The 21761-nt window shown below is 50.3% G+C and overlaps 8 protein-coding genes across 8 annotated transcripts; 2 read left to right on the forward strand and 6 right to left on the reverse strand.

Annotated features, from left to right (window-relative positions):
- Positions 1-22: 22 nt before the first annotated feature.
- On the reverse strand, positions 23-1247 carry CONPUDRAFT_115005 (polyubiquitin). The gene is made up of 4 exons (XM_007765137.1): positions 1086-1247; positions 810-1037; positions 536-763; positions 23-483 (listed from the first exon to the last, which is right to left on the reverse strand). The coding sequence occupies exons 1-4, from the start codon at positions 1187-1189 to the stop codon at positions 126-128; spliced, it is 918 nt and encodes a 305-aa protein (XP_007763327.1). The 5' UTR covers positions 1190-1247; the 3' UTR covers positions 23-125.
- A 163-nt stretch (positions 1248-1410) lies between these two features.
- On the reverse strand, positions 1411-2839 carry CONPUDRAFT_133966 (WD40 repeat-containing protein). The gene is made up of 8 exons (XM_007765138.1): positions 2737-2839; positions 2518-2681; positions 2340-2466; positions 2185-2287; positions 2074-2139; positions 1774-2027; positions 1701-1720; positions 1411-1653 (listed from the first exon to the last, which is right to left on the reverse strand). The coding sequence occupies exons 1-8, from the start codon at positions 2789-2791 to the stop codon at positions 1576-1578; spliced, it is 867 nt and encodes a 288-aa protein (XP_007763328.1). The 5' UTR covers positions 2792-2839; the 3' UTR covers positions 1411-1575.
- Positions 2840-3043: 204 nt separating this feature from the next.
- CONPUDRAFT_161282 (ARM repeat-containing protein) lies at positions 3044-3988 on the forward strand (the record flags this gene model as incomplete). The annotated part of the gene is made up of 5 exons (XM_007765139.1): positions 3044-3119; positions 3175-3277; positions 3330-3712; positions 3764-3889; positions 3948-3988. 5 exons carry the CDS (start codon positions 3044-3046, stop codon positions 3986-3988), a joined length of 729 nt encoding a protein of 242 aa, XP_007763329.1.
- A 133-nt stretch (positions 3989-4121) lies between these two features.
- CONPUDRAFT_44089 (uncharacterized protein) lies at positions 4122-6040 on the reverse strand (the record flags this gene model as incomplete). The annotated part of the gene is made up of 9 exons (XM_007764232.1): positions 4122-4487; positions 4547-4574; positions 4629-4786; positions 4839-4922; positions 4982-5192; positions 5252-5341; positions 5396-5530; positions 5587-5711; positions 5771-6040. 9 exons carry the CDS (start codon positions 6038-6040, stop codon positions 4122-4124), a joined length of 1467 nt encoding a protein of 488 aa, XP_007762422.1.
- Positions 6041-6778: 738 nt separating this feature from the next.
- Positions 6779-10375, reverse strand: CONPUDRAFT_133969 (chromatin remodeling complex protein). Its single transcript, XM_007765140.1, has 12 exons — positions 10195-10375; positions 9960-10135; positions 9834-9908; positions 9746-9773; positions 9370-9690; positions 9051-9319; positions 8707-8995; positions 8311-8653; positions 7929-8248; positions 7261-7879; positions 7086-7199; positions 6779-7020 (listed from the first exon to the last, which is right to left on the reverse strand). Exons 1-12 carry the CDS (start codon positions 10320-10322, stop codon positions 6892-6894), a joined length of 2811 nt encoding a protein of 936 aa, XP_007763330.1. The 5' UTR covers positions 10323-10375; the 3' UTR covers positions 6779-6891.
- Positions 10376-11140: 765 nt separating this feature from the next.
- Positions 11141-13986, reverse strand: CONPUDRAFT_161285 (uncharacterized protein; the record flags this gene model as incomplete). Its single annotated transcript, XM_007765141.1, has 2 exons — positions 11141-13271; positions 13332-13986. The coding sequence occupies 2 exons, from the start codon at positions 13984-13986 to the stop codon at positions 11452-11454; spliced, it is 2475 nt and encodes an 824-aa protein (XP_007763331.1). The 3' UTR covers positions 11141-11451.
- Positions 13987-14804: 818 nt separating this feature from the next.
- On the forward strand, positions 14805-16887 carry CONPUDRAFT_161286 (NAD(P)-binding protein). Its single transcript, XM_007765143.1, has 12 exons — positions 14805-14939; positions 14998-15005; positions 15055-15108; positions 15159-15164; positions 15222-15263; positions 15314-15417; positions 15477-15520; positions 15568-15627; positions 15679-15967; positions 16018-16294; positions 16348-16430; positions 16489-16887. The coding sequence occupies exons 1-12, from the start codon at positions 14906-14908 to the stop codon at positions 16745-16747; spliced, it is 1260 nt and encodes a 419-aa protein (XP_007763333.1). The 5' UTR covers positions 14805-14905; the 3' UTR covers positions 16748-16887.
- A 465-nt stretch (positions 16888-17352) lies between these two features.
- On the reverse strand, positions 17353-19988 carry CONPUDRAFT_95177 (uncharacterized protein). Its single transcript, XM_007765145.1, has 3 exons — positions 19760-19988; positions 19141-19453; positions 17353-19082 (listed from the first exon to the last, which is right to left on the reverse strand). Exons 2-3 carry the CDS (start codon positions 19399-19401, stop codon positions 18030-18032), a joined length of 1314 nt encoding a protein of 437 aa, XP_007763335.1. The 5' UTR covers positions 19402-19453; positions 19760-19988; the 3' UTR covers positions 17353-18029.
- Positions 19989-21761: the final 1773 nt, after the last annotated feature.

Genomic DNA, 21761 nt, shown 5'->3' on the forward strand with positions numbered 1-21761 from the left:
AGAATGATCACACCATCACCATAGCATTGCTAACCATGCACAACGCAGTGCTCGACAAGATAATATTCATGATGAACGTTATAAACTACATCCGTGCTCCGACACCATGTGAGAATGCTACACAATCAACAGCCACCACGCAGACGGAGGACGAGATGGAGGGTCGACTCCTTCTGGATGTTGTAATCAGAAAGGGTTCGACCGTCCTCGAGCTGCTTGCCGGCGAAGATAAGGCGTTGTTGGTCAGGGGGAATCCCCTCCTTGTCTTGGATCTTCGCTTTCACGTTGTCGATAGTATCCGAGGATTCCACTTCCAACGTGATGGTCTTGCCGGTGAGTGTCTTAACGAAGATCTGCATACCGCCGCGCAGACGGAGGACGAGGTGAAGAGTAGATTCCTTCTGAATGTTGTAGTCGGACAAGGTCCGACCATCCTCGAGCTGCTTTCCAGCGAAAATCAAGCGCTGCTGATCAGGGGGGATACTAGACAGCAGTCAACTACGAAGTCTCGACACGATGTAGAGAGAAATCTCACCCCTCCTTATCCTGAATCTTCGCCTTCACGTTGTCGATCGTGTCCGAGGACTCAACCTCTAAGGTGATCGTCTTGCCGGTGAGGGTCTTGACGAAGATCTGCATACCGCCACGCAGACGGAGGACAAGGTGAAGAGTGGACTCTTTCTGGATGTTGTAGTCGGAGAGAGTACGCCCGTCCTCGAGTTGCTTGCCAGCGAAGATCAAGCGTTGCTGGTCCGGGGGGATGCTGGGTGACGTCAGACGGGGAGCGAGGACACGAAACAAAGACTTACCCTTCCTTATCCTGGATCTTGGCCTTCACGTTGTCGATCGTGTCCGAAGACTCGACCTCCAGGGTGATAGTCTTGCCGGTGAGAGTCTTGACGAAGATTTGCATACCGCCACGCAGACGGAGGACAAGGTGAAGAGTGGACTCTTTCTGGATGTTGTAGTCGGAGAGGGTACGCCCGTCCTCGAGCTGCTTGCCAGCGAAGATCAAACGCTGCTGGTCGGGAGGAATTCTGTGCGACATGAGTACAAATAAACGGAGGCAGAAGAGGCAAACTCACCCCTCCTTGTCTTGGATCTTGGCCTTGACATTGTCGATGGTATCGGAGGACTCAACCTCAAGGGTGATGGTCTTCCCGGTGAGGGTCTTTACGAAAATCTGCATGGTTGTAGGTAGAAGTTGGGTCTAGAGAGGTGATGTGTGGAGGAGAGTGCGGTTGGCGTTGAGATAAGGGCGCGGGGTTGTTTTATAACTCGGGGAGCGGAGTTTCAAGCGGTCTGAGTCAGCGCGGGAGCCAGCCGGAGAACAACATGGAACAACACATGTCCGCCTCCCTGCATCCAACACAGCCTTTTCCAGTGCAATGCAGTGGTACGATGTTCTCGAACAATCCAAATATTCACAATCCAGAACAACAGCATGCCAGGGTATCTTCAACATGCGCATACATAAGGGTCTCAATGCGTGCTACAGTACAGGCCGAACGACAGAAGCAGAGAACGCGGGGTTGACGTTCGACAGCCGTCGGCAGTAGTAGTGACCCATTGACCTCATTCGTCCACCCACAACCGTATGGTGAGGTCTTTCTCCATTGACGATGACGCTATGATGTTCTGGTTGGGATGTGTCTATCGCAGCGATTAGCTCAAATCGAAATCAACAGATGATTGCTTACAGCTACGGCGAGCACCACGTCTGTTGAATAAGTGAATATGCGCTTCACACCGGGATTGCAAACGGGTGCTCACCTCTATGGCCCTCTAGGACTTGAATCACGTCCCTCGTTTGCAAGTCCCATATGAATATTTTGGCGTCTTCGCTTCCACTGATGATGTAGTGGCCCTTCGTTACGCTGAAGCATGCAGTGAGACAATACGTTCGGTTGGAATGGCCTGTATACGTCTTGACGCAGCGCGAGCTTTGACAATTCCAAAGCCTGAGCGTCGAATCCTGTGTGCCTGCCAGCACGAATCGCGAATTTGGCGCAAACTTGACGTGAGAGCTATCGAGATGTCAGCGAGCATCATAAAGAAAACTAGGCCACTGACCAGATTGGATTGTCATCGTCAACGAGAGTCTTCAGACATTGGCCCGTCTCCGCGTCCCATATTCGTCTATCACCCATCAGGATACCTTCAAAACGAGCGCAAATATCCTACATTAGTCCATCCATTGCGCAAGAAACAATAAGAGTCCCATCGTGATTGAAGCTAACTGCTGTGACAGGGTCGGAGTGTGCAGGCAGAACCCTCAATGACTTTCCTGGTCAACATCAGTATCGTGTCTAACACTGCGAGAGCAGAAGTTCACTCACCTCGCGCGACATCCCAGATGCGGACAGTCTCGTCGTAGCCACCAGACACGAGTAAGTTTGATCGAGGGTTATAGTTCAAACAGAACACAAAATTCGTATGCCCCTCAAGCGTATTGACTCTTTCGAACTGATATTCTTGAGTGAAACGGCCAGGGAGTCGAGTATATCACGGGCTCACAAGATCCATGCTCCATAATATGATGCTTTTGTCGTCTGAGGCAGAAGCAAGATACTCTCCGTCCGCGGACCACGCTATATCGTTAATGCCCTCGGCGTGGCCGCTCAAAGTTTGTATTATCTCGCCCGTGTAGGCGTCCCAGAGTTTGATGAGCTTGTCAGCGGCTATCTTGCATGATTGTATAAGATAAAACATGAACCACATGGATGAACAGCTCACCAGCAGATGCCAACATAGAGCCGTTCGGGCTGAACTTGAGCGTGGAGATCGACATGGTGTGTCCACTAAGAATATACTTCAGTCTGTAATTTGGCTTCTCAAGCTTTCCATTGGTGTCTGGCGGATGCTCTTGGTCCAAAGCTGGAGACGTGCTATCAACATCCATGTCGATGGACAACAGAGTAAGGGGCTAGAGCAAATTGTCCAAGTCGGTGCATGAGCCGTACAAGGACCGAGACGCGCAAGGGACCCAAATCTTGATCTAACCTTCCTTTTTACTGTCAACTCAAAAAAGTCGACCTGCACGATGGCCACCGCTACCTCCACCTGGCTGACTCCTCCTACGCGTACAGAGCTCATTGAGAATTTGGTCTCGGGTGTAGGTGAGTGCTATAATTTACTGTCTACTCGATCGTGCTTTAATCCTGGCTATGATAGACCGGTACAACCCATCCAACGTCGGCATCCTCGAAGACTATCTTTATCACCAAATCCGAAGTCAAGAGTACGACTGTCTTGCCAACCTAGCCATCCTGAAACTGTAAATCTACGCCGTTCTTGTCTGTGACAACTTATGGCTAACAGTAGATCAGCTACCAGTTCAACCCAGACTTGTACAACCCGGATGTAGTCGTCAATATCCTGTTGAAAGCCCTCACCGCTGCTCCCTTCCCCGATTTCAATCTATGCATATCTCTCATAGATGATCGCCCAGTAAATGCCAACCCAGACGAGCCTGATCCCCTCCCTCAACTTCTCCCACTGCTCACCAACCTTCATAACCTGATTCACCAATGTCGCTTCCCTGCCTTCTGGACTCTCTACCGATCTGATTCATTGGAGTCCATCCGTGAAAACTACACAGTCGAGTGCATCGGCTTTGAGGACTCTATCCGGGAAGTTGTTGCCCGCGCTGTCCGAGCAACCTTCACTCGGATAGGCAAGGAGAGGCTGGGATCTTACGTCGATCTTCAGGGTAAGCACAAACTCCCGTCTTTAAGCACTCCTCATTCAAAAAAATGCATAGGCGAGGAACTGGAGCAGTTTGCAGCACGACAAGGCTGGACATCGGACTCCTCTAACTTTGTCATTCCGTCGAATCCAGACAACCAGATAGAAGCGATTGTCGTACAGGAAAGCATTAAGCTGCCTCGTCAGTCCATTCCTCACTACACTATATTATCCACGGTCTTTGCTGACAATCATTATAGAACTCTCAAAAGTCATTGCACACAGCACAAAGACCCAATGATTCAATATTCATCATGTATTCATGCACTCTGTTCTATATGGACAATGCGATAGGCTACAATATCTTTATGGTATCCTAGCTTCCTGCTCCTAAGTCTAGTTTCGATCACGCTATGATATACAAAAACTGAGTCTCAAGCAGTCAAGAACGCGGCGTAAGTTCCCCAGGCGGCCATAATAACAGCAATGACCAATATAGAAGCATCGAAGAAAGTCCAGTGACCAGCAAGCGAGCTTTTGGCAGAGATGGGCCCAATGACACAGATCACAAAGGCAGAGAACGATCCGAGGAAGGCCATCATGGAACTGAACTCCGGAATAAGGATAGAGACTGCGACAGATAGGAACGGGATAACACCGCGCTCAACAATGACAAGGACGCGCTTCAGTCCCATGCGTGCCTTGCTCCGAATGGCAGGTTTAGGCTCGTGATTGGAATCTTCAGCGGGCCCATGCGTATTCCCTTCCAGTCCAAGCATCACCTCAAGGATGACATTGAGCTAAGTAAAGTGTCAGATGGGTATGGTAGAAAGTTTACAGTGTATAGCAAGTAACTCACTGGACGGGTCGCGAGTGCATATTTGGTCCTGCAGATCGTGAGATTGAGAATAGGTTGATAGTTATGGTATATAAGGACGTACAGTGGGCTGATGACTAACATCCACAGCATGACTTTGTTGAGCACAGGGTTATAGCCTGGCGTTGCGAGCAGATCGCCGCTGACCTCGTCGCTCACATTCGTGCCAAACATGACGTAGCCAGCCCAACCGATCACGGCATATACGATTACTGCGATGATCTGCGTGGTGATTAATACCGAACATGAGCAATTCATGATATTGAGTACTCACGTAGGCCCGGTCAATCATATGGTCGAATTGCGACGGGTCGATCATGTCGCGGGCAAGCGAGGGCATGGCAGCGTGGCCGGAAAACTAGGGCAAATAAAGTGGACAGTTAATGGACACCTCACGTTCAGGACAAGAAAGCGTACACCAGCCATAAACAAACCAAACGCCATACCAAGCTCAGTCAGGCCACCAACTCCGATAGACGTTTCAGCTGGATCCCAAAGGCTGCCAGGGCCTTCCGTCTTAGATAGCCCATCAATAAAGAGAACAGCGACGACAAGAATGGTCGATACTATGCCCAGAACGGACGTGTATGAAAGAACAGACAATGGAACAAAGACTGTGGGTAGTAATCTGATTGCAAAAGGCGTCAGTTTACCTCGTTGAAAGCTAGATGATGCGAGCTGACTTACACAATAAGAGAACACATTTTGTATGTGTTGGCAGAATAAGTCGGAACAACGGAATGCAAGGAGTCCGCAGCCAAAGTAACTAGGACGACGCTGTGTTCTCAGATATCAGGGATCTGAAAGGTTACGATAGTATTGAGCACATACCCAACAGAAAAGACTTCCAAACAGAAAAGAAAGCTGGTCAACAGCGTTGATCGAGGCCCAAAGGCCTTTTTACCCACATCTGCATATGAGCGCAGGCGCGGATCGTCTAATATAACATGAGCCAATATTTTAGCCCTGCACACGGCTCAGATCATAAGTCAGGGAGCATACAACCAAATAGCAGAACGTACGTGTAACAAGTGATATACCCAAAGAAAACGATGAGAGCAGTGCCGCCTATCCAACCAGCGTATGCGAAAGCCAAAGGTTCTGAAAGCATGCCGATGCCCAAGAGGATTGCAATGCAGTTGAAGAGCTGACACAAACAGGTCATTAGTCTGACGCAGACGTCAAACTGTATGTATCGTAGCTTACCGTTTGCCCATAGGTGCTCCTTCCCTCAACGTTGGGCAGATTCGGCGCTAGCTTGATTGAGTTATTTGAGAAAGATGGGCGAGGTCGTCTGGGTACAGTTGCTTCTTCTGCAGAGCAACTGGGCTGGCTGGGAGAGTCGGGAAGGTTCGCGCGGGAGGATGGGTTAGGAACGATGAAGGAGACGGGTTTGCAGAGGAGGGGGGTCTCTTCGTTCGCTTGGGAATGAGGGTGGTCGTCGGGGCGGTATGGGCGAGCATGGAACGCGTCCATACTTTGTGGCAGTGGGCGAGGTGTTAAATCATCCCACTCAAACTGACCGATGACACCCTCGTCCGCCGCGAGTGCAGTGTCATCGCCCGTGTTAGAGAGGGCATCCTCATCATCCTCGTCCGGGATGAGGTGGGCTTCATGGTCAACATTATCTCCAGAACCGGAGAGATCAGAAGTGGATGGAATGTTGGCGCTAGCATAGTACTGGGACCGTCGGTCTGGCGAGGGCGTCGATATTGGTGTTCGTATTATCAAAAGAGCCGGTGCGACTTACATGACTGAATCGCGTCTCTGAAGCTGTAGGCACTGGATGCTGAACCATACACAAACTGGTTGGGCAGCGAGGCCATGGCGGTTCCTTTTCGTGTGGGCGTGAAGGTCGTTAGAAGTCGTCTACAGATGTGTTGAACCACGCCGGTTTAAACATGGCCTGATAGATATATTATATACCCCTGGAATAGTGACAATACAAGGTCCGAAAATTTTCAGTCAGCATAAGCGCTAGGCTCCGGGCCCTCCGTACACGTACAGGACGCGGCTGGAATTGACGGGGGTGACGGGTGGAGTAAGAAGAAGCACGGCCGGGCGGACCAAGAGCTCGCGCTTAGATCCAGTTCTAGAATATTACTATAGATAGCCGCAATCTCCGTACCCACTCTTATCGTGTCTGTTACCGATCACACCGATGATGTCAATCCTCCGTGGCCACGCCCATTTGCAATACACTATAGGCCATGGCTGGTGTTCAGATGCATTACAGCGTGAATCGTCCGTCATAGTACAATATTCTATCTGCAGTCTAGCTACGCGTGGCATAACAAGTATAGTATCTTTTCGAGCCCTAAATGGCCTCAAGTCAGGTTGACTGCTCGCCGATTGGTCCACATCATGTACGGTTCCCGAGACAGGTCGTGTCCTGCAGTGCTCTTGGTGCGCGAGCTTCGTCGGGCCTCGGGTAACTTCGCACTCATATTCAAATCCTGTGTCAAATGCGTCAGTATCAAGTGCTATCGTGTCTCTTATCAGCCAACACAATCACACCCACCGCTGTCCTCTTCCGCATTCCAGGGGCGATATGATTCCACCACTTGCTAATAGCATTTTTGAGTGCCAGCTCTCGAACACCTTTGGGGTTTAGCCAAGCCACAAGCTCATCAACCTAGAGTTCGACCGCTCCTGAATCAGGCGCGTGCATTATCCGACGAACGTGGTTCACATACCTCCTCAACATCCGTGTAAACCGCCCACTCTCCGACACCGAGCATGCCCTCTTCGCCCTCTTCCTCCATCCGGCGTGCGGGGACGTCATCTTCATCTCTCCGAAGAAGCAAGTCCCTGTCGATCTCACTGGCACCTTGGATGAAGATCCTTCCAGCGCCATACTGTACCACGCCGCCACTTCCCAACAGAGAAGCCCCTCCCATGCCATCAAACCACCATATTCGATTATGAAACCGATCCTTCCCCAGAGGCTTTACCCGTATAGCTCCCAGAAGCTTCCTGAATTCCCTCTCGATGCTCTCCAATCGACGCTCGATCTTGTTCACTTCCTCATCCAGTTTCCGCCGCTCTGCCTGGGCCTGTTTGGCAGAAGCTGTCTTGGCACGGGCAAGCTCCCGTTGTTTAGCGTGTGCTTGAGTATGGGCTTTGGCGCGCAAGTCTTTGGTTTTCGAAGAGCTCTTGGGGCGACTGCCAACGGAAACTGACTCTGAGCCGTCATCCGAAGGGATATCAGAAAGATCACTTGAGTCCGGCATCTGTGTATCCTCGTCAACTCCATTGCTAACGGGCTCCTCCTTGACCTCCGCTTCACCCGCTAGGGCGTTCATCTCTTCCAGGCTATGGGTTGTGAGTTTCCATCATCCGTCTTGAGACTAGGTAAACTCACTATTGTTTCTTCTGTCGGTTAACTTCGATTTTCTCCTTTCGCAACGCCGTAAGCTGTTCCTCGCACTGTTCCATATGGCCATGGATGGCTTTGCTAGACACAGCGATATTGCACAGGAAGGAGAGGATGGCAATCTTGTCCGCCGGCGGCAGCGTATGATACCGTTCCGCTGGCGTCGAAGGCACAGTCAGAGAAAGCCCCGTAGGACTCGACACCCGGGAACTTGCGGAGGACGCTGATGGCTCTCCTGAAGAATCCGGAGCGAAAAGGAAGCGGGTAAGGACCTCTCTCAAGCGCGGGAAGTTTTCAACGGTAGCATGCTACACCAGAAGAGAAGTAGTCAGCTAATAGGGAACAATAAAATTCTAAACCAATGACTTGCGTCCTTCAGACACCCAAGTAGAGCGTCTTGCCACCCATCCCTTTCCTCGGTATGCCGAAGAGGAACCCGTTCCCAGTTATTGCCAAATTCTGCTAGAGCGCTAGTGAGCGTGGTGGTCGCAACGTTGAACACCGTCTCTTCGTGCCCATGCTGTTGACATTGTGCATCTCTTTCGCGCATCAACGAAAGGAGTGCGCTGTGGCGATTAAAAGGAACTGTCCGCAAATTGTAAACGAGGGTCGAGTGGATCTCAGCCAGAATAGAACATTGCGGCTCCGCGACAGAATGTCGAATCGCGTGCTCGAATTCATCCATGGTAAGGTTCGAAATATGTAGAGGATGTCTGTCTTGAAGGTTAGCCGATTCATAACAATGGCAGAGGCAGGTGTCACGAACCCGTAGACAACAAGGAAATTCCACGTCATGAGGAAGGATTCGAATGTGGCTTGGCTCTCAGCAAAGGGCAGGGCCAACTTGCTAGGAACCGGTCTCTTGACTTTCATTCCTGCTTTCTTCTCCTTGTCTGTAATCCGAACGTCAAGGTCTTCCGTAGGGTATCTGATAGGCTTCTTCTTCTTCTTTTCTGCCGCCAGGCGCTCCGCCTCCTCCTTCACCTTTTGCTGTTTGTCCGCTTTTTCTTGAGCCTCACGCTCCCGTTTCTCAGCAGCAACAGCCAGTGCTTTCACTTGAAGTCGGATTGGTTAGTTCAAGGACTCTTGGTGAATGTTTGACTGTCGCACCTCGCTCTTCTTGGGCGGCAGTAAGCTTCTTCTGCTTCTTCGTTGGTGGGCCCTCCTTGTCTTCCCATATCTTCTTCCGCTTGTCAATCTCTCCTTTCTTTATGTTCTCGACGCCTTTACGCGTCTCTTCGGGCATTTGCGTGTCAACGCCATAATGGTTTGCAATGACAGGCTTCACAGTCCAAGGAGAAGCTACTGCTGCGTCTCGGTCGACACAATCCCTGATAAAACGTCGCAAGATGGACTTCGAGAACGCGAGGCGGTCCCGACTGCATATTCTCAGTAACCATACCTAGCTCGGACTTGCGATAAGATCTACCTCAGAGCCGTGCATTGGACGTCCATCAAGCTCCCGCTCCACTTCGCCTTCTCCTTCAGGGACCTACCCTTCTCGTGATTCTTCTCTGTCTGCTCTTCTAGTATCTGCACTTTGTAGAAGTATTTGGCGGGATCGTCACGCGCAATGGCCTCCTTCGCAGGAACGGCAAGATCACCTCCAATCTTGTGCACAAGGTGTCCTTTGTCTGAGGCTTGGTATGGCTGGGGCGAGTTTGACGGAGACGCGTGATTCTCAACAGGCCCGATGAGAGCTTCAATAGCTGACTTGGGCGGAAAGACTTGAACGACTTTGGCATAAAATCTAGGGAGATAGGTTCGTTAGGGGAGATGACTGGGCTGAGGGTAGAACAACAAACTTGTCGCCTTGTACGTCTACGAAAACTTCTGAAAGGGATGTAAGAGTCAGGAACGAAGTAAAACACCACTTGTAGCATACTAACATACTTTCTTCAGCAAAGTAACGGTCTTTGAATCTGTCGTAGACGGCTTCTACGAGGTGGTCCAACCGGCCCACCACCTCTATAGATAGGAGTTATTTAAAGAGTTCGGTAGACGCAATAGCAAACGCACGCCATTGTACGGCCTTGAGTACCGCTGGCTTGAGCGGTTCCGGAAATCTGGAGTGCATTGTTCGAGCTTCCTGCTGTTCACTTTCCACAGCTTGGAAGTAGTCGAGGCCGCTCTTGCCAGTGACCTCGCACTGAAACTGCTTCAGCCTGTAAAATGACATTCTGGCAGCATACTGCCTGCAGGATGAGACGCGTACGTGAGATTGACGCGATAGAAGACTTCGAAGGATTCGTACTCGTAGGTCTCAAAAACCTCGCCGGTCTGGTGGAGATAGAATACCTCCTTGGCTAGGTTTGTCTTGCCCGCGACGAGGGTATGGGAGGGTACAGTGAGGACGACACGTTTTCGCCTACATATTGGCATGGCGGGTAGCAGGTGGTGGTGGTATAGCGGAAAGGTGGGATTGGGAGGGAAAAGGGAACCGCCGCAAGGGCCAGGGAAACGAGTTGGCGTGGTAGTGATCGCGCTATGCTTTTTGCTTCCTCACTCGCCTCACTCGGACCGCCAAAGGGAGCCCTCCTAGGCTTGCTGTGTTAGCTAAGTCTTACCACCATATTCGCTGTATAGGCCCACGCTCTTCAACGCCAGTTGAAAGTATTCCTCTCATTGGGGGCACAATTCCTGCAAGATACTCGCTTGACAATGTCCCAGGTTCGACACCAACAAATTTGGTGCATGGTGCATCAACGCGTCTTTATATCCACTTCGTTGTATACCCTTGCAATTCCTCAAGTATACCATATTTTACAACAGCTACGTAAATTTCGGGAGTGCGCATCACCCGACGCCGTATGTAACAAAACTGGTCCGCGATGATCATCGGGAAAATCAATCACATTGTTCATCGAGATTCGACTTCAAGTTGTTGCTAACCCAGGAGGACCAAGTACTGGGGAAACGAGGCCTGCATTGTTGATTTGACCTAGTCAATCACTCACAATATAAACGCACAAAGCCTACCATGACTTTGGGCATCCCTTGCTCAGGACACGAGAATGGCGTGCATCCAAGGACTGCTAGTATTTGTTGCATGAATGAGCGCTCTCGTTGAACGGGTTGTGGTAAGTAGCCCCTAACTTGGGTGTCCCCGCGGCGGGTCCCCCAATCGCGTGTAGCTTCAAGTTGTTGTATTGCCATTATTGGTTCGTCCTTACAACATATACCTCTTTATATAATATCAAGAACGACTATCTTCTGATATAGGGTCTGCCTAGTTAAAGGGGACTAACACCTCTTAAATGTCCCATGGTCTACAATTAATCTAAATACTCATAAGCTAGAAGTTTCGGAAATACGCTGCAATGCATAGGGGGATCCAATGCGGTTAACTAGAGAGAGATAAGGTAGCTTGAGGGAATACATGTACAGAATTCTAGATACGCACAGGTGCAGTTAACCGCGGAACCGCAAGTCACAGAAGGTCAAGTGGTTATCCAGTAAATATGTGAAGTTCACGCAAACACGATGCGCTAGTCCATAATGGCTCAATGGCTCATCTACTACCAGCTGCCTTATACTGGTCTGACCCACTCAGGCGGGCTAGCCTGCTGCGAAGTTTATTTGGAGGGGATCGAGGGCTTCTTCCGCCTTTTTCTGTAGGCGGACTATCAGGCCGATTAGCTTTGTTGCTGTCAGCATTCTTGTCGGAGCGAGAAAAGGATAGCAGTCTGCGAAGCCCTGAACCAGATTTGGCCTTTGCCTTTGCCTCTCTCGCCTCCTTTGCCTCCTTGGCGTCAATCATGACAATAGCCTTCGCCGCAGGAGACATTGAAGCGCCTTCTCTTACATCCTTGGGACCTACAGATGTGTTCTCCTTGGATGCTGCGTTTTGTTGGGTGTTACTATCTTCTGGTGTGGACTTGCCCTCGACATTCACCAGCACCCATCCGTTTCCTTTAGCACCCCTACTCTTCGTCGGGGATCCAAGCGGTGCACCATCCTTTCCAGAGGTATCCTTGGTTGGTGATGAGGCAACGGCGGGCGAAGGAGTTTGGGATCGTGGAGGTATTACACCTACTAACCCGGCTTCACTCTTTCGCTGCGCATTGTCGTGGTCGTGTACTAGTTCTGGTGACCGGACACGTGCATCCACGTCATGCAATGAGCGCTGAGGACTTCGACCCTGCTGTATGTTGACCCCCTCCCCCACAGCTTGTTGCGCTGCATTGCCAGAATGAGCATGCAATGAGTTAGGTTCCATCTCTTCGTCGTCAGGCGTCTTGACCCATCCCCCGGGCAGCACAGGGGCCGGGGAGGTTGTCCTGCGCGCGAGGCTTGATTCTCGACCATTGCGATTTCCATTCTGGATGTTGCTCTTAGTCCCTGACCAGTCCGTACTGGTATCTTCTGTTTGGCTCGAAAAGGCGGAGTCCCTTCCCTTGTCAGCGAACATACCAGGGCTCAGAAGCGGTTGACTGGCATCAGGGGAGACGTCAGGAAGCTGGGGCGGGGTATTAGACATAAACTGAATGTTGCTTGGAGGACTGTAGGGTGGGGTAAATGGTGGCGACCTCGATTGTGAAGAAGCGGGACGAGTGCTATGTCGAGGTGACGATAAATGGGATCGAGGATTTGGTGAAGACGATGTTAGTGAGGGAGGTTGTGAATGAGTTTTGTACGTCGAACCCATCTTGGGGGAGGTAGCCATGTCGTCATTCGAGTGCTCCAGCTTTGGGGCTGGTGCGGCGGTATACATAGAATTCGAACCCGGGCCGTATTTGCCGCGTCCGTGCGTCCCCACTCCAGCCATGTTCTCGACGATGTTGGCGCTGTTGGAAACGACGTCAGGTGGCGGCTCCTTGTAGCTATACGCCGGTTCATCCTCCTGAGCATCCATATTTACAGAAACAGGTATCTGTGCTCGAGGGGCCGGTTTTCTCACCGAACCTACAGGAGGCGCGGGTGTCTGGCCACTTGTATAGGCAGGCAGCGCACCACTCTCCCCTCTGGTAGGTTGTGCAAATGTTGAGCTTTGAAGTGCATGAGACAGAGAAGGCTGAGGGGCTGATGGCGCTCGTCGATGCATTGAATGAGGTATCACACCCTCATCTGAGCCATACAATGGTTCGGGCGTTTGGCCAAGCGTAGACCTCCGGAATTCTTGATGGGATCCTGCATGGCTGATGGGGGAGTCTGGCGCATGGTCAGCAGTGTCTCCAGTGCCAGGAGCAGTGAAGAGCCATAGATCTTTAACCCGCGAGCGAGTTCCGAGTGAGAGTGATGCAGTCATACTGCACGCGTGGCTGTCCAGCGATGAAAACAATGATAGTATGTGTGTAAGGGAGTCCGACGCAAAAGTATCTTCGTGAAACCCTGATCACACAGAACGCTATTAACACATAAGTAACTTGGTAGTGAACAGTATATACTCACACTTGTATCCTTTAAGCTTGAACTCATACGTAGCATCTCCGATTTTCTTCTCCGAAACAATACCGCGAGGCCACGAGCCTCGAACAGCCTGCAATATTGCAGGCGTTGAATTCAACGGAGGATATATGACGCGTAGAACAGTCGCTGAAACGAAAGATATGGCAAAGGGAACTCTTGCGTCGGGCTTGACATTAGTCTGGTGCGAGAGCGTGCTGCCGGAACCAGGTGGAACAGGCGAATTCCGGAGAATGGGATTTGAAGGTAGAGCAGGTGCCGAAAATGCAAGCGCAATGCGGTCGTCATTTTCCCGGCCATAGTCTAGCGTCGACAAAAGAGAATACCCGTGCTTGTATATGACAGAGATGATATCGACAAGAATACGTTCAGTACGATCGCTCTTTGGACTTGCCCACGGCTTCTGGTTGAGAGTGAACTCGCAGGTGCTATGGGCCTCGTCTTTACGAAAGGCTATAGTCAAGTAGAAATTATCAAAGAGATTGTGTAGAGCTTCAATGACGGCAGGCGGAAAGGAATAAAGTCGAACGAAGCTAGAACCAGATACTGTAAGGAGGGAGAAATTGTGAGGTGTCCGAAGTTCCTTGATGAACTCTTTCCTCGGAACGAAACGAGAGTCGGTAGACGAGGTTGGCTGCATGGTTTGAGCAGTCAAAGAGAGGTGAGGAAGGAATGTGATAGTCTACAGACAAATGAGCTACTGCGTGTTTGCATGCAGGTGAGCAGGCGACAGCAGGCGACTCACTAGCTGTAAACGGGGCTCTGCCCTCTAGTATCGGACAAGCAGCCCTCAACTTGTGCGCAGTTATGATCTAGCGTCTGCAAGTTTTACCCTGCAACAGTGCCAGTTAAAAAGCAAAATGGGAGAGCTTGCTCTCCACAAATTTAAACTTCATGGGGGCAATTATCAAGTGACATCACCCTCACCGTAGTTAGTGGCGATGCTCCTTTGACGTCGCGTCAACTTAACGGTGCAACCAAGATGCAACAGCAGATCCTAGCAGCTCCAGCCAGAACCGTTCATGGTTACTCATGACGCAACTAGCTTGATCTACTTTGCACACCTCTTACAGCTCAGGTAAGTCATATGTTTCGCCCTTACCTTCCAAATGACACGATACGCAGATGTCCTAGGGCACAACACCCTCCCGACTTTTGCCACTTCAGGTTGATAGTATTCCGTGACAGACCTTGAGCTTAAGCCTTAGGCCCTCGTCCTCAGTCGCGTAAAATTGGTTTGCGGAACGGGTAGGCGTCAGGCCGTCACACGGCCCGCGACGAGTGCTCTCATGTGGTCCGGTCTCTGTCGGTGCAGCAGGTTTGGACCGTTTGGGCCGCATCTCTCAGCATGCGACCTAAATTGTGTTCAACTTTCGAATAGGAAGATCATCTGTTCTGCCATACCGGTTCCCACGAGAAAGCCAGTATCCCGGTCCGTTCGGTCCGCAAAGCCCCTTTCACAGTTGAAAAGCAGCCCAGATATTGGGTCTGTCCCATCGGATCCTGATTCTAACTCTTCCACTTCACTGTCAGCCTAGGATCTCTCAACATCCACCAGAATGTCATCCCTATCAAAACTGAACGTTCTAATGTGTTCGCTGGTCTCACGTTTTCTATTCGTTGTACTTACTGACATAGATTCGATGTCCAGGTGGTACCGTAAGCTTGCGCTGGTAGTTCTGCACTTCATCTCGTAATTGTATAACAGGGAGAGTACACCACCGGTTGGACGGGCTCCGGGCAGTCGACCTCCGACAAGAAGGTATGCTAAATTGATGGAGTGACGAAGATATTATTTACACGCCTGCGTAGATTGGTGTACGCCTATAACATCTTCTGAGGTAACTGCAATGCTGATAAATATGCTAATCATAGGTTGTGGGCTTGACGATGTTTGACTTGAGAAGGCGGGGAAAGGTGACTAAATTACTTCAGAACAAGCCCCGCATAGGCTGATATCATGCTAGGTGGACAGCCTTGCCATGGTCGGCGTCAATGGTTCTAAATTCCCTGCAATCCGAAATCATCTCGACACAAACATAGGTCAAGTTTACAAAGAGATGGACACTTCGTCAGTAACACCATTTATGTAAAACCAACAGTAGCATCTAATGATCTGATGTAACTTAGCTTTGAAGAATTTCCGAAGGGAGGCAAGGTGGATCCTGAAGCATGTATGTTTTTGACACTCACAAAACAATACCCAAACTGATAAGACTAGATAAAGAGGCGATCAACAAGCTTCCCCCAGGAAGTGCTATCATTGTCTTCACCCCAGACAGTATGTTCACACCGCCTCAAAGTGTTGTTCTGGGCCTCATTGGTATATTAGGCACTCATTATCCCATTGCGATGTATGCTATCGAGAGAAAGATGCATGTGCTGATCACCAAACCGGCTACTCAGCTACTCTCCCACCACATCGAACTTGTCGAGGCGGCGAGGAAGCACAATGTCGTTTGCTTCGTAGAGCACCACAAGCGTTTTGATCCGGTTTACAGTGATGCCAAAGCCCGTGCACAGACGCTGGGAGAGTTCAACTTCTTCAGTGCATGGATGAGCCAACCGAAGAGCCAACTAGAGACTTTCCGTGCGTGGGCAGGTAAAGACTCGGACATCAGGCAGGACGTCTCTTGGACAATAAGATTCCAAGCTAACGCATCCTAAACAGCTACTATCTTTCTTCGCACCATATCGACGTTTGCTGCTGGATTTTGCAAGACAAAGCTGTCCCTACCAGAGTAGTTGCTAGTGCAGCCACCGGGATTGCCACCAGTGAACCGTACAACTGCGTACCTCAGACCGAAGACACTATCACGCTCCTTGTTGACTGGCAGTCAACGAGCAGCACAAAGCACAAAGGAACTGCTGTCTATACGGCGTCATGGACGGCACCTCTGAAAGCTGGTGTGCACTCTGCACAACAGTGGTACTACATGGGCGAAAAGGTAACAATGATCCCTCGGGTTCCCTGGATAAATTTGCTCAAGATCTATGGTAGGGCGACATCAACGTCGACCAAGCTCATCGTGGTTACGACGTTACCGTTGATGAAACTGGCAAGACGTGGTACAACCCGTTCTAGTGCGTTTACATGGCGCCATTGGCCAAGTTGTTGACTTACCACTTTTTGATGCGCTAGCATGAAATATTCCCCTTCAGAGACCGGTCACTTTGATGGTCAGCGTGGGTATGGATACATATCAATTGAGACGTTCATCGACGCCGCCCGCGAAGTCAATGCTGGAGTTGCAAAACCCTCGGATTACGACGGACATGGTTATCCTACCATCGCAAACACTGTCCTGACGACAGCTATCCTCCACGCCGGTCGTATTAGTCTCGACGAGAAGAGGCCGGTGAACATCAAGAAGAATGGAGAACAATGGGTTCTTGAGTGAATTACCGGAATCCTTAGCTCAAACTCAAAGGTGATCTGTGGTTGAAGTGTCATGTATACTATCAATGCGTAAGGTTGTCAGACGTATAGACAGGTTTCCTCATATGTAAGCTTAGAGAGCTGTATAGAACACTGATTGTCAATCTAAAATTATATTCACAGGTTGGCGTGAGGTCGAGTGAATCCGTGATACAACCAGGTTCGGTTGGAGAACCCCGGCGCTTCCCCGCGTCCCCGATCAGAAGGTGCATATGGCATACATATGCTCAGTTACGTCTACAAAGACACGATCGCAGCAGGTTACCTTCAATGCGTTCTGAGATTAAATAGCCATCACTGAGTGGTGGGGGACCGGTCCGTGCATTTCACACAACTGTCGTGTTGGGCCAAGAGGCTAGCAGTACTTGCATTGGACGCTTTAAGCGCCCAAGTGGTGGCCACCTTGATAGAACGTGCATTGACTGGAGTCGAGTAACATCGCGACCTCTGAAACAGCTGAGCGTATTACTCAGTGGCCGTTACCTGGTACGGTTTGAGCCAGTCGAAGACAGTATAGGAAAGGACAAATGAACAATCAACTTCGACGAATAACCATGACATTGGTAGCCCAGAGACTGGAAACGACAGTTGCTAAAGACAGAGTGTTCGACTGTAGGAGTGTGTAGAGGATTGCGCGGCGATGTGAACGAGAATTGTGGGTGATGTGCAGGAACAGTAAAAGGTGACGTATTTGTACGCGATGCAGGAGGAAACGGAGGCACACCCCAAAAATTTAACCTCGCAACGCACCAAGACACAAGGTGGCAAGTTAAGAAGAATATGAGAAATAAGGTAGAACGAATGCGATATGCACTAACGTGTAATTCAGGAATTCAAGTAGAGACTGACGCCGACGTTGACACGCGACAGAGGGGATGATGACAGACGATGAATGCATAAAATAACAGGAAATTGAATGAATGCAGATGAGTGTTGATGGAATGTGTGATGTAGGACGGAGGTGTGCTGAGAACAGCGTATAATTGAGCTCTTCGACTCGGAGATAGTAGAACAAATCGGCGCCGTCACGGGTTAACCCCTGGTCAGTGAGCCGAATTGCCCGAGCCACCATTAGAGGAGAAGCGACTGGTACGGATAGTTTGATGCTTGAGGAAGAGAGAATTGCTTGATGGAACGTCTTGCGGAAAATGGGCACGAATGACGGTACGTGGTGTTACATTTTGAGAATTAGAGAAAGGGAGAGCACAGCGAAGAGGCGCTTGACAAACGAACACGGCCGACTCCTATGTAACAACCGTTGACCGCGGCGATACGTTAAGATTGTGGAGTGCAGGCCGACCAAATGTCACAAAGTCATGAGGCAGATATTGATCTGGGGGTGCTTCTGTTCGCTGCTTGACAATGACAGGCTCGAACGACGTCGGCAAATTCTCCTTGTCCTCGTCAGGAAGGCAAGTCTCTGGGAACACGTCGCTGGAATAGGACTGTGGGCTAGTAGGAGTCAAGGGGAAATCTTCTGATACGTCGGATACAGAAGTAGTTGAACTCATAGGCGTGCTAGCGCCGGATGCACAGGCCCGCGTCGGAGTGACAGGGAACGGTACTTCAGGCTGTTGGATGAAGCGGCCGCCTTTGAGGTAATACTGCACAACAGAGGTCGCTGCCTTCGAGTAGAATGCATACGAGTATTTTTTGACAAGGACCTCTGACAAGTCGTTGACGTGCTTTGCCAGACGATTATCAAGATGTTCCACAATTTCCAAGCATTCTTCTGTTTCCTCCAATGTACGACGGCCCTTGCCACTGAGGAACCGAGCTAACGTCAGAGCACCTAGAGCTATCACAGATGGAGGATATTTGACAAATTCACGGTAGAACAAGGTGATTTCCATTAGAAACCGCGCAGTGTGCTGAACCTTGTCCTCCTCGACATATGGATCACAACACATTAGCCGCAACCAGGCCTCAGCCGTAGGGTGCCCAAGGGTCCATTGTATGGTGGCCAATACGTGACTCTCCATTTGAATGAAGGCGGACTCGTCGTAGGTCTCTCGACAAATTTGAGCAAGTTCTTGCACGGTAGGGACTCGATCCTTGGCATCCTCGAATTTCGCTGCTATCCACAACGCGGCACAACCAACAAGCTGGTAGTGCTTGACGTAAACCACGCGACGAGAAACATATCGATCGACGATGTTCAAGGTCAGGTATAATGTCTCTGGCCGTAGGCGAAAGGTGAAGTGGATTTCTACAAGGAAGTCGACTAGGCAGGGTCGCATGTGCCACCGAATCTCAGGCTGCTGGTCCATTGATTGCGTCGAAGGCATTGTGTAGCGCTAAAGATGACGCCCGGTCAGACAAACCGAGCCGGAACAGATTCCAGGCCATGCGCACCTCCATTTCATGCATGTAATATTGAATGTCGTCTCTATATTCGTCCTCCAGAAGAACACCTTGTCGACGAAGTGCTGCTATCTGGGCTTCACGTTGCCGTTGCTGCAATAAGGCGGCTTTCGCGGTAAAGTTTTTACGTCCGATGGGAGGAGCTCCAAGAAGCAGAGTCTTGTTCTTCGATATTCCCGATGGAGATGGGCGTTTCTTCGGATAGACGACATTCCTTGAGTTTCTGACGGTGGTCACAGATACGTCTTTCATGCCGGAGACGTGAGGATGCGTGGGATGACTGGAGACGTTTGGAGATGAGGAGCTGCAATGGAGAATGCCGATAAGTGGAGGGAATAACGCATCAGCATTCGCCTTTAAGCAAGCGAGTGAATTAAAAGTTAGATGGTCCAAGCCTACAGCGGCTTGTTCGTGAAGACTGGCGCGAAGCGGAGTGCACACCATTGTGCAAAATCCAAGCGGTCTGGAAGAAACAGACATGGTTGCCGCACTAGATCATAGGGATACCACGTGGATGCATATCTCAAAAAGGTGTGGCTGGTATGCTCGATAGGCAGACGCCACCCTACCGATAGAAGATAACATAAAAGCGAAAGGAATGTAAGCTCACCAGACAGAATGAAAGCTGCTTGTAGGCCAGGAGAAATAAACCGGAGTGGGAATCACCTAGGGAGAGGAAGTTCTGGAGAGTGGAGGGAGGGTGATGCGGTGCCGGGGAAGAAGCTGAGAAGGAAGATCGTGGTCAGCGTTCCAAGTCGTGATCGTGGAAAGACAGATGAGGGGAATGACGAGGAGGTAACACTGTGCAAGACGAGGAGGACGCAGACCTCAACGCCTTGCGACAGAGACTGGGCAGTGGAGAGAAGAAGGTGAGGCCCGAAACAGTATAAGAGGTGAGCACGGCGAAACCCGCTTGTCACGGGCGGTGGACAATAATCAAAAGGAAACAATTTGTAAATAGAAATGCAATGGGGAAATAACGTCGAGAGCCAAGACGACCCGGGATTCTGCTTGAGATCCCACAATCGATCGTGACAACCACCGGCCCTCTGATAGTAAAATGCCCACAGCCTGCATCAAGTCATCCGGTAGCTGTCTGTGGAACTGAACGGCAAAATAATCCACCGACGTCAAAACAAACGCTCGCCATGGGAGGAAGCGAACGAAAACAAACGACGTGTCCTCTCAATCAATAAAATGTCCCATCCCTCAAACCAGGCTTCAAACCGAGCAAATGAGAAATCCAGGCGCAGTGCTAGTGAGGAGTGGCCCATGTATGTGCAACACCTATCGGCGTCCATCAGGCACCCACTGGCTGTCCATGTCAGGGACGGTTGTCCACCGAAGTCTCGTCATCGGCAAGCGCAAACCACCGCCACCGCGGGGTTATTCACACGCCCCACGTTTTGCAGCACACTCGCCCATGACGTCGTTCGAGCCATAAGCAAAATCGTACTCACTACATTCACCGTTTCAAATAAAATCGTTAGGACAAAAGTATGCGCCTCCTTCTACAGACTACTCACCAATGGTATCGAAAAGCTTCGAGTCTTCTACTAACAAGTTTGGACTTGGTTTGGACCCTGCTAAATTTCAGGGTTTCCAATAGGAAACAATTTGTATCCAGACTCACCGAGAGAACGAGGTTCACTTCCCTGTATGTCCCGTATAGAAAATATTAGGGAGTCGATTAGGGAGTGTGTAGGCTGAGAGCGAAAGAGTGACAGAAAAAGAGAGTGGGTAGTTGGATGGATATGGGCGACGACGACCAAGACCGCGGAAGTTCACTCGAACCTAATCGAGCCGAGGCTGTTCGCAGGTACGCACAAGAGCGCAAGAGCTGGCTGGTCGGCCTTGGGGGGTGGGGGAAGGATGCAGGAAATTATTGGTCCAGGAGGATGGTCCTCTTGCAATTTTCAATGGTGTGCAGGAACGCAATCGCGCAATGACCTAAAGGCGTGTCCCGCTTATCCTCCAGCCGATTCACGCTTTAGCTTATGGTCTCGGCATATATGGATAACTTCTTGAAACGCCCATTGACCACTTGACAGCCCACGTTTTCCTGCCTGCAGGCGGGAAAGATGCAAGACATCACATTATGTAAACCTTCTTATCTCCCTTCTGACCTATGGGTTTGACAGTAGTGGTTTGACTCAGTTTTGCAGCCTACGTATACTAAGTAATAGTGTCGCAAACAAACGGCAGTGGTTACACACGCACATAATGTCCCCGGTTCAACGTTTGCCTCGCTTTCTTATTGCAAACAATATTCGTTCTCCTCCCAACTCGATGGTGGCAGTTGCAGACTCCCACAATTAGACACCCTCCCATCAGTCACGTCTTATCTGGCCCATCCATCATGATCAATGGTCCATATAGGTCCAGCTTCAGGCCGCCGCTCTTTCACCCGCCCATACTCGTATCTAAGATTTGATTGAGTTGCTGTGCTTCTCCTAAGGAAATCTTGCAAACGTATATAATCTTCTGTCCTTCAGCAGGTAGGCGTCTGGAGGGTCTTACTTCTTACGCCCTTGGTTGGTAGCTCAGGCTGAACCTGACACTTCCCCAGATTCCCCCAGAGCGGTCATTAGATGCAGCCGGGGTGCACACAT

This window comes from Coniophora puteana (assembly GCF_000271625.1).
Source record: "Coniophora puteana RWD-64-598 SS2 unplaced genomic scaffold CONPUscaffold_1, whole genome shotgun sequence".
Classification (NCBI taxonomy): Eukaryota; Fungi; Basidiomycota; class Agaricomycetes; order Boletales; family Coniophoraceae; genus Coniophora; species Coniophora puteana.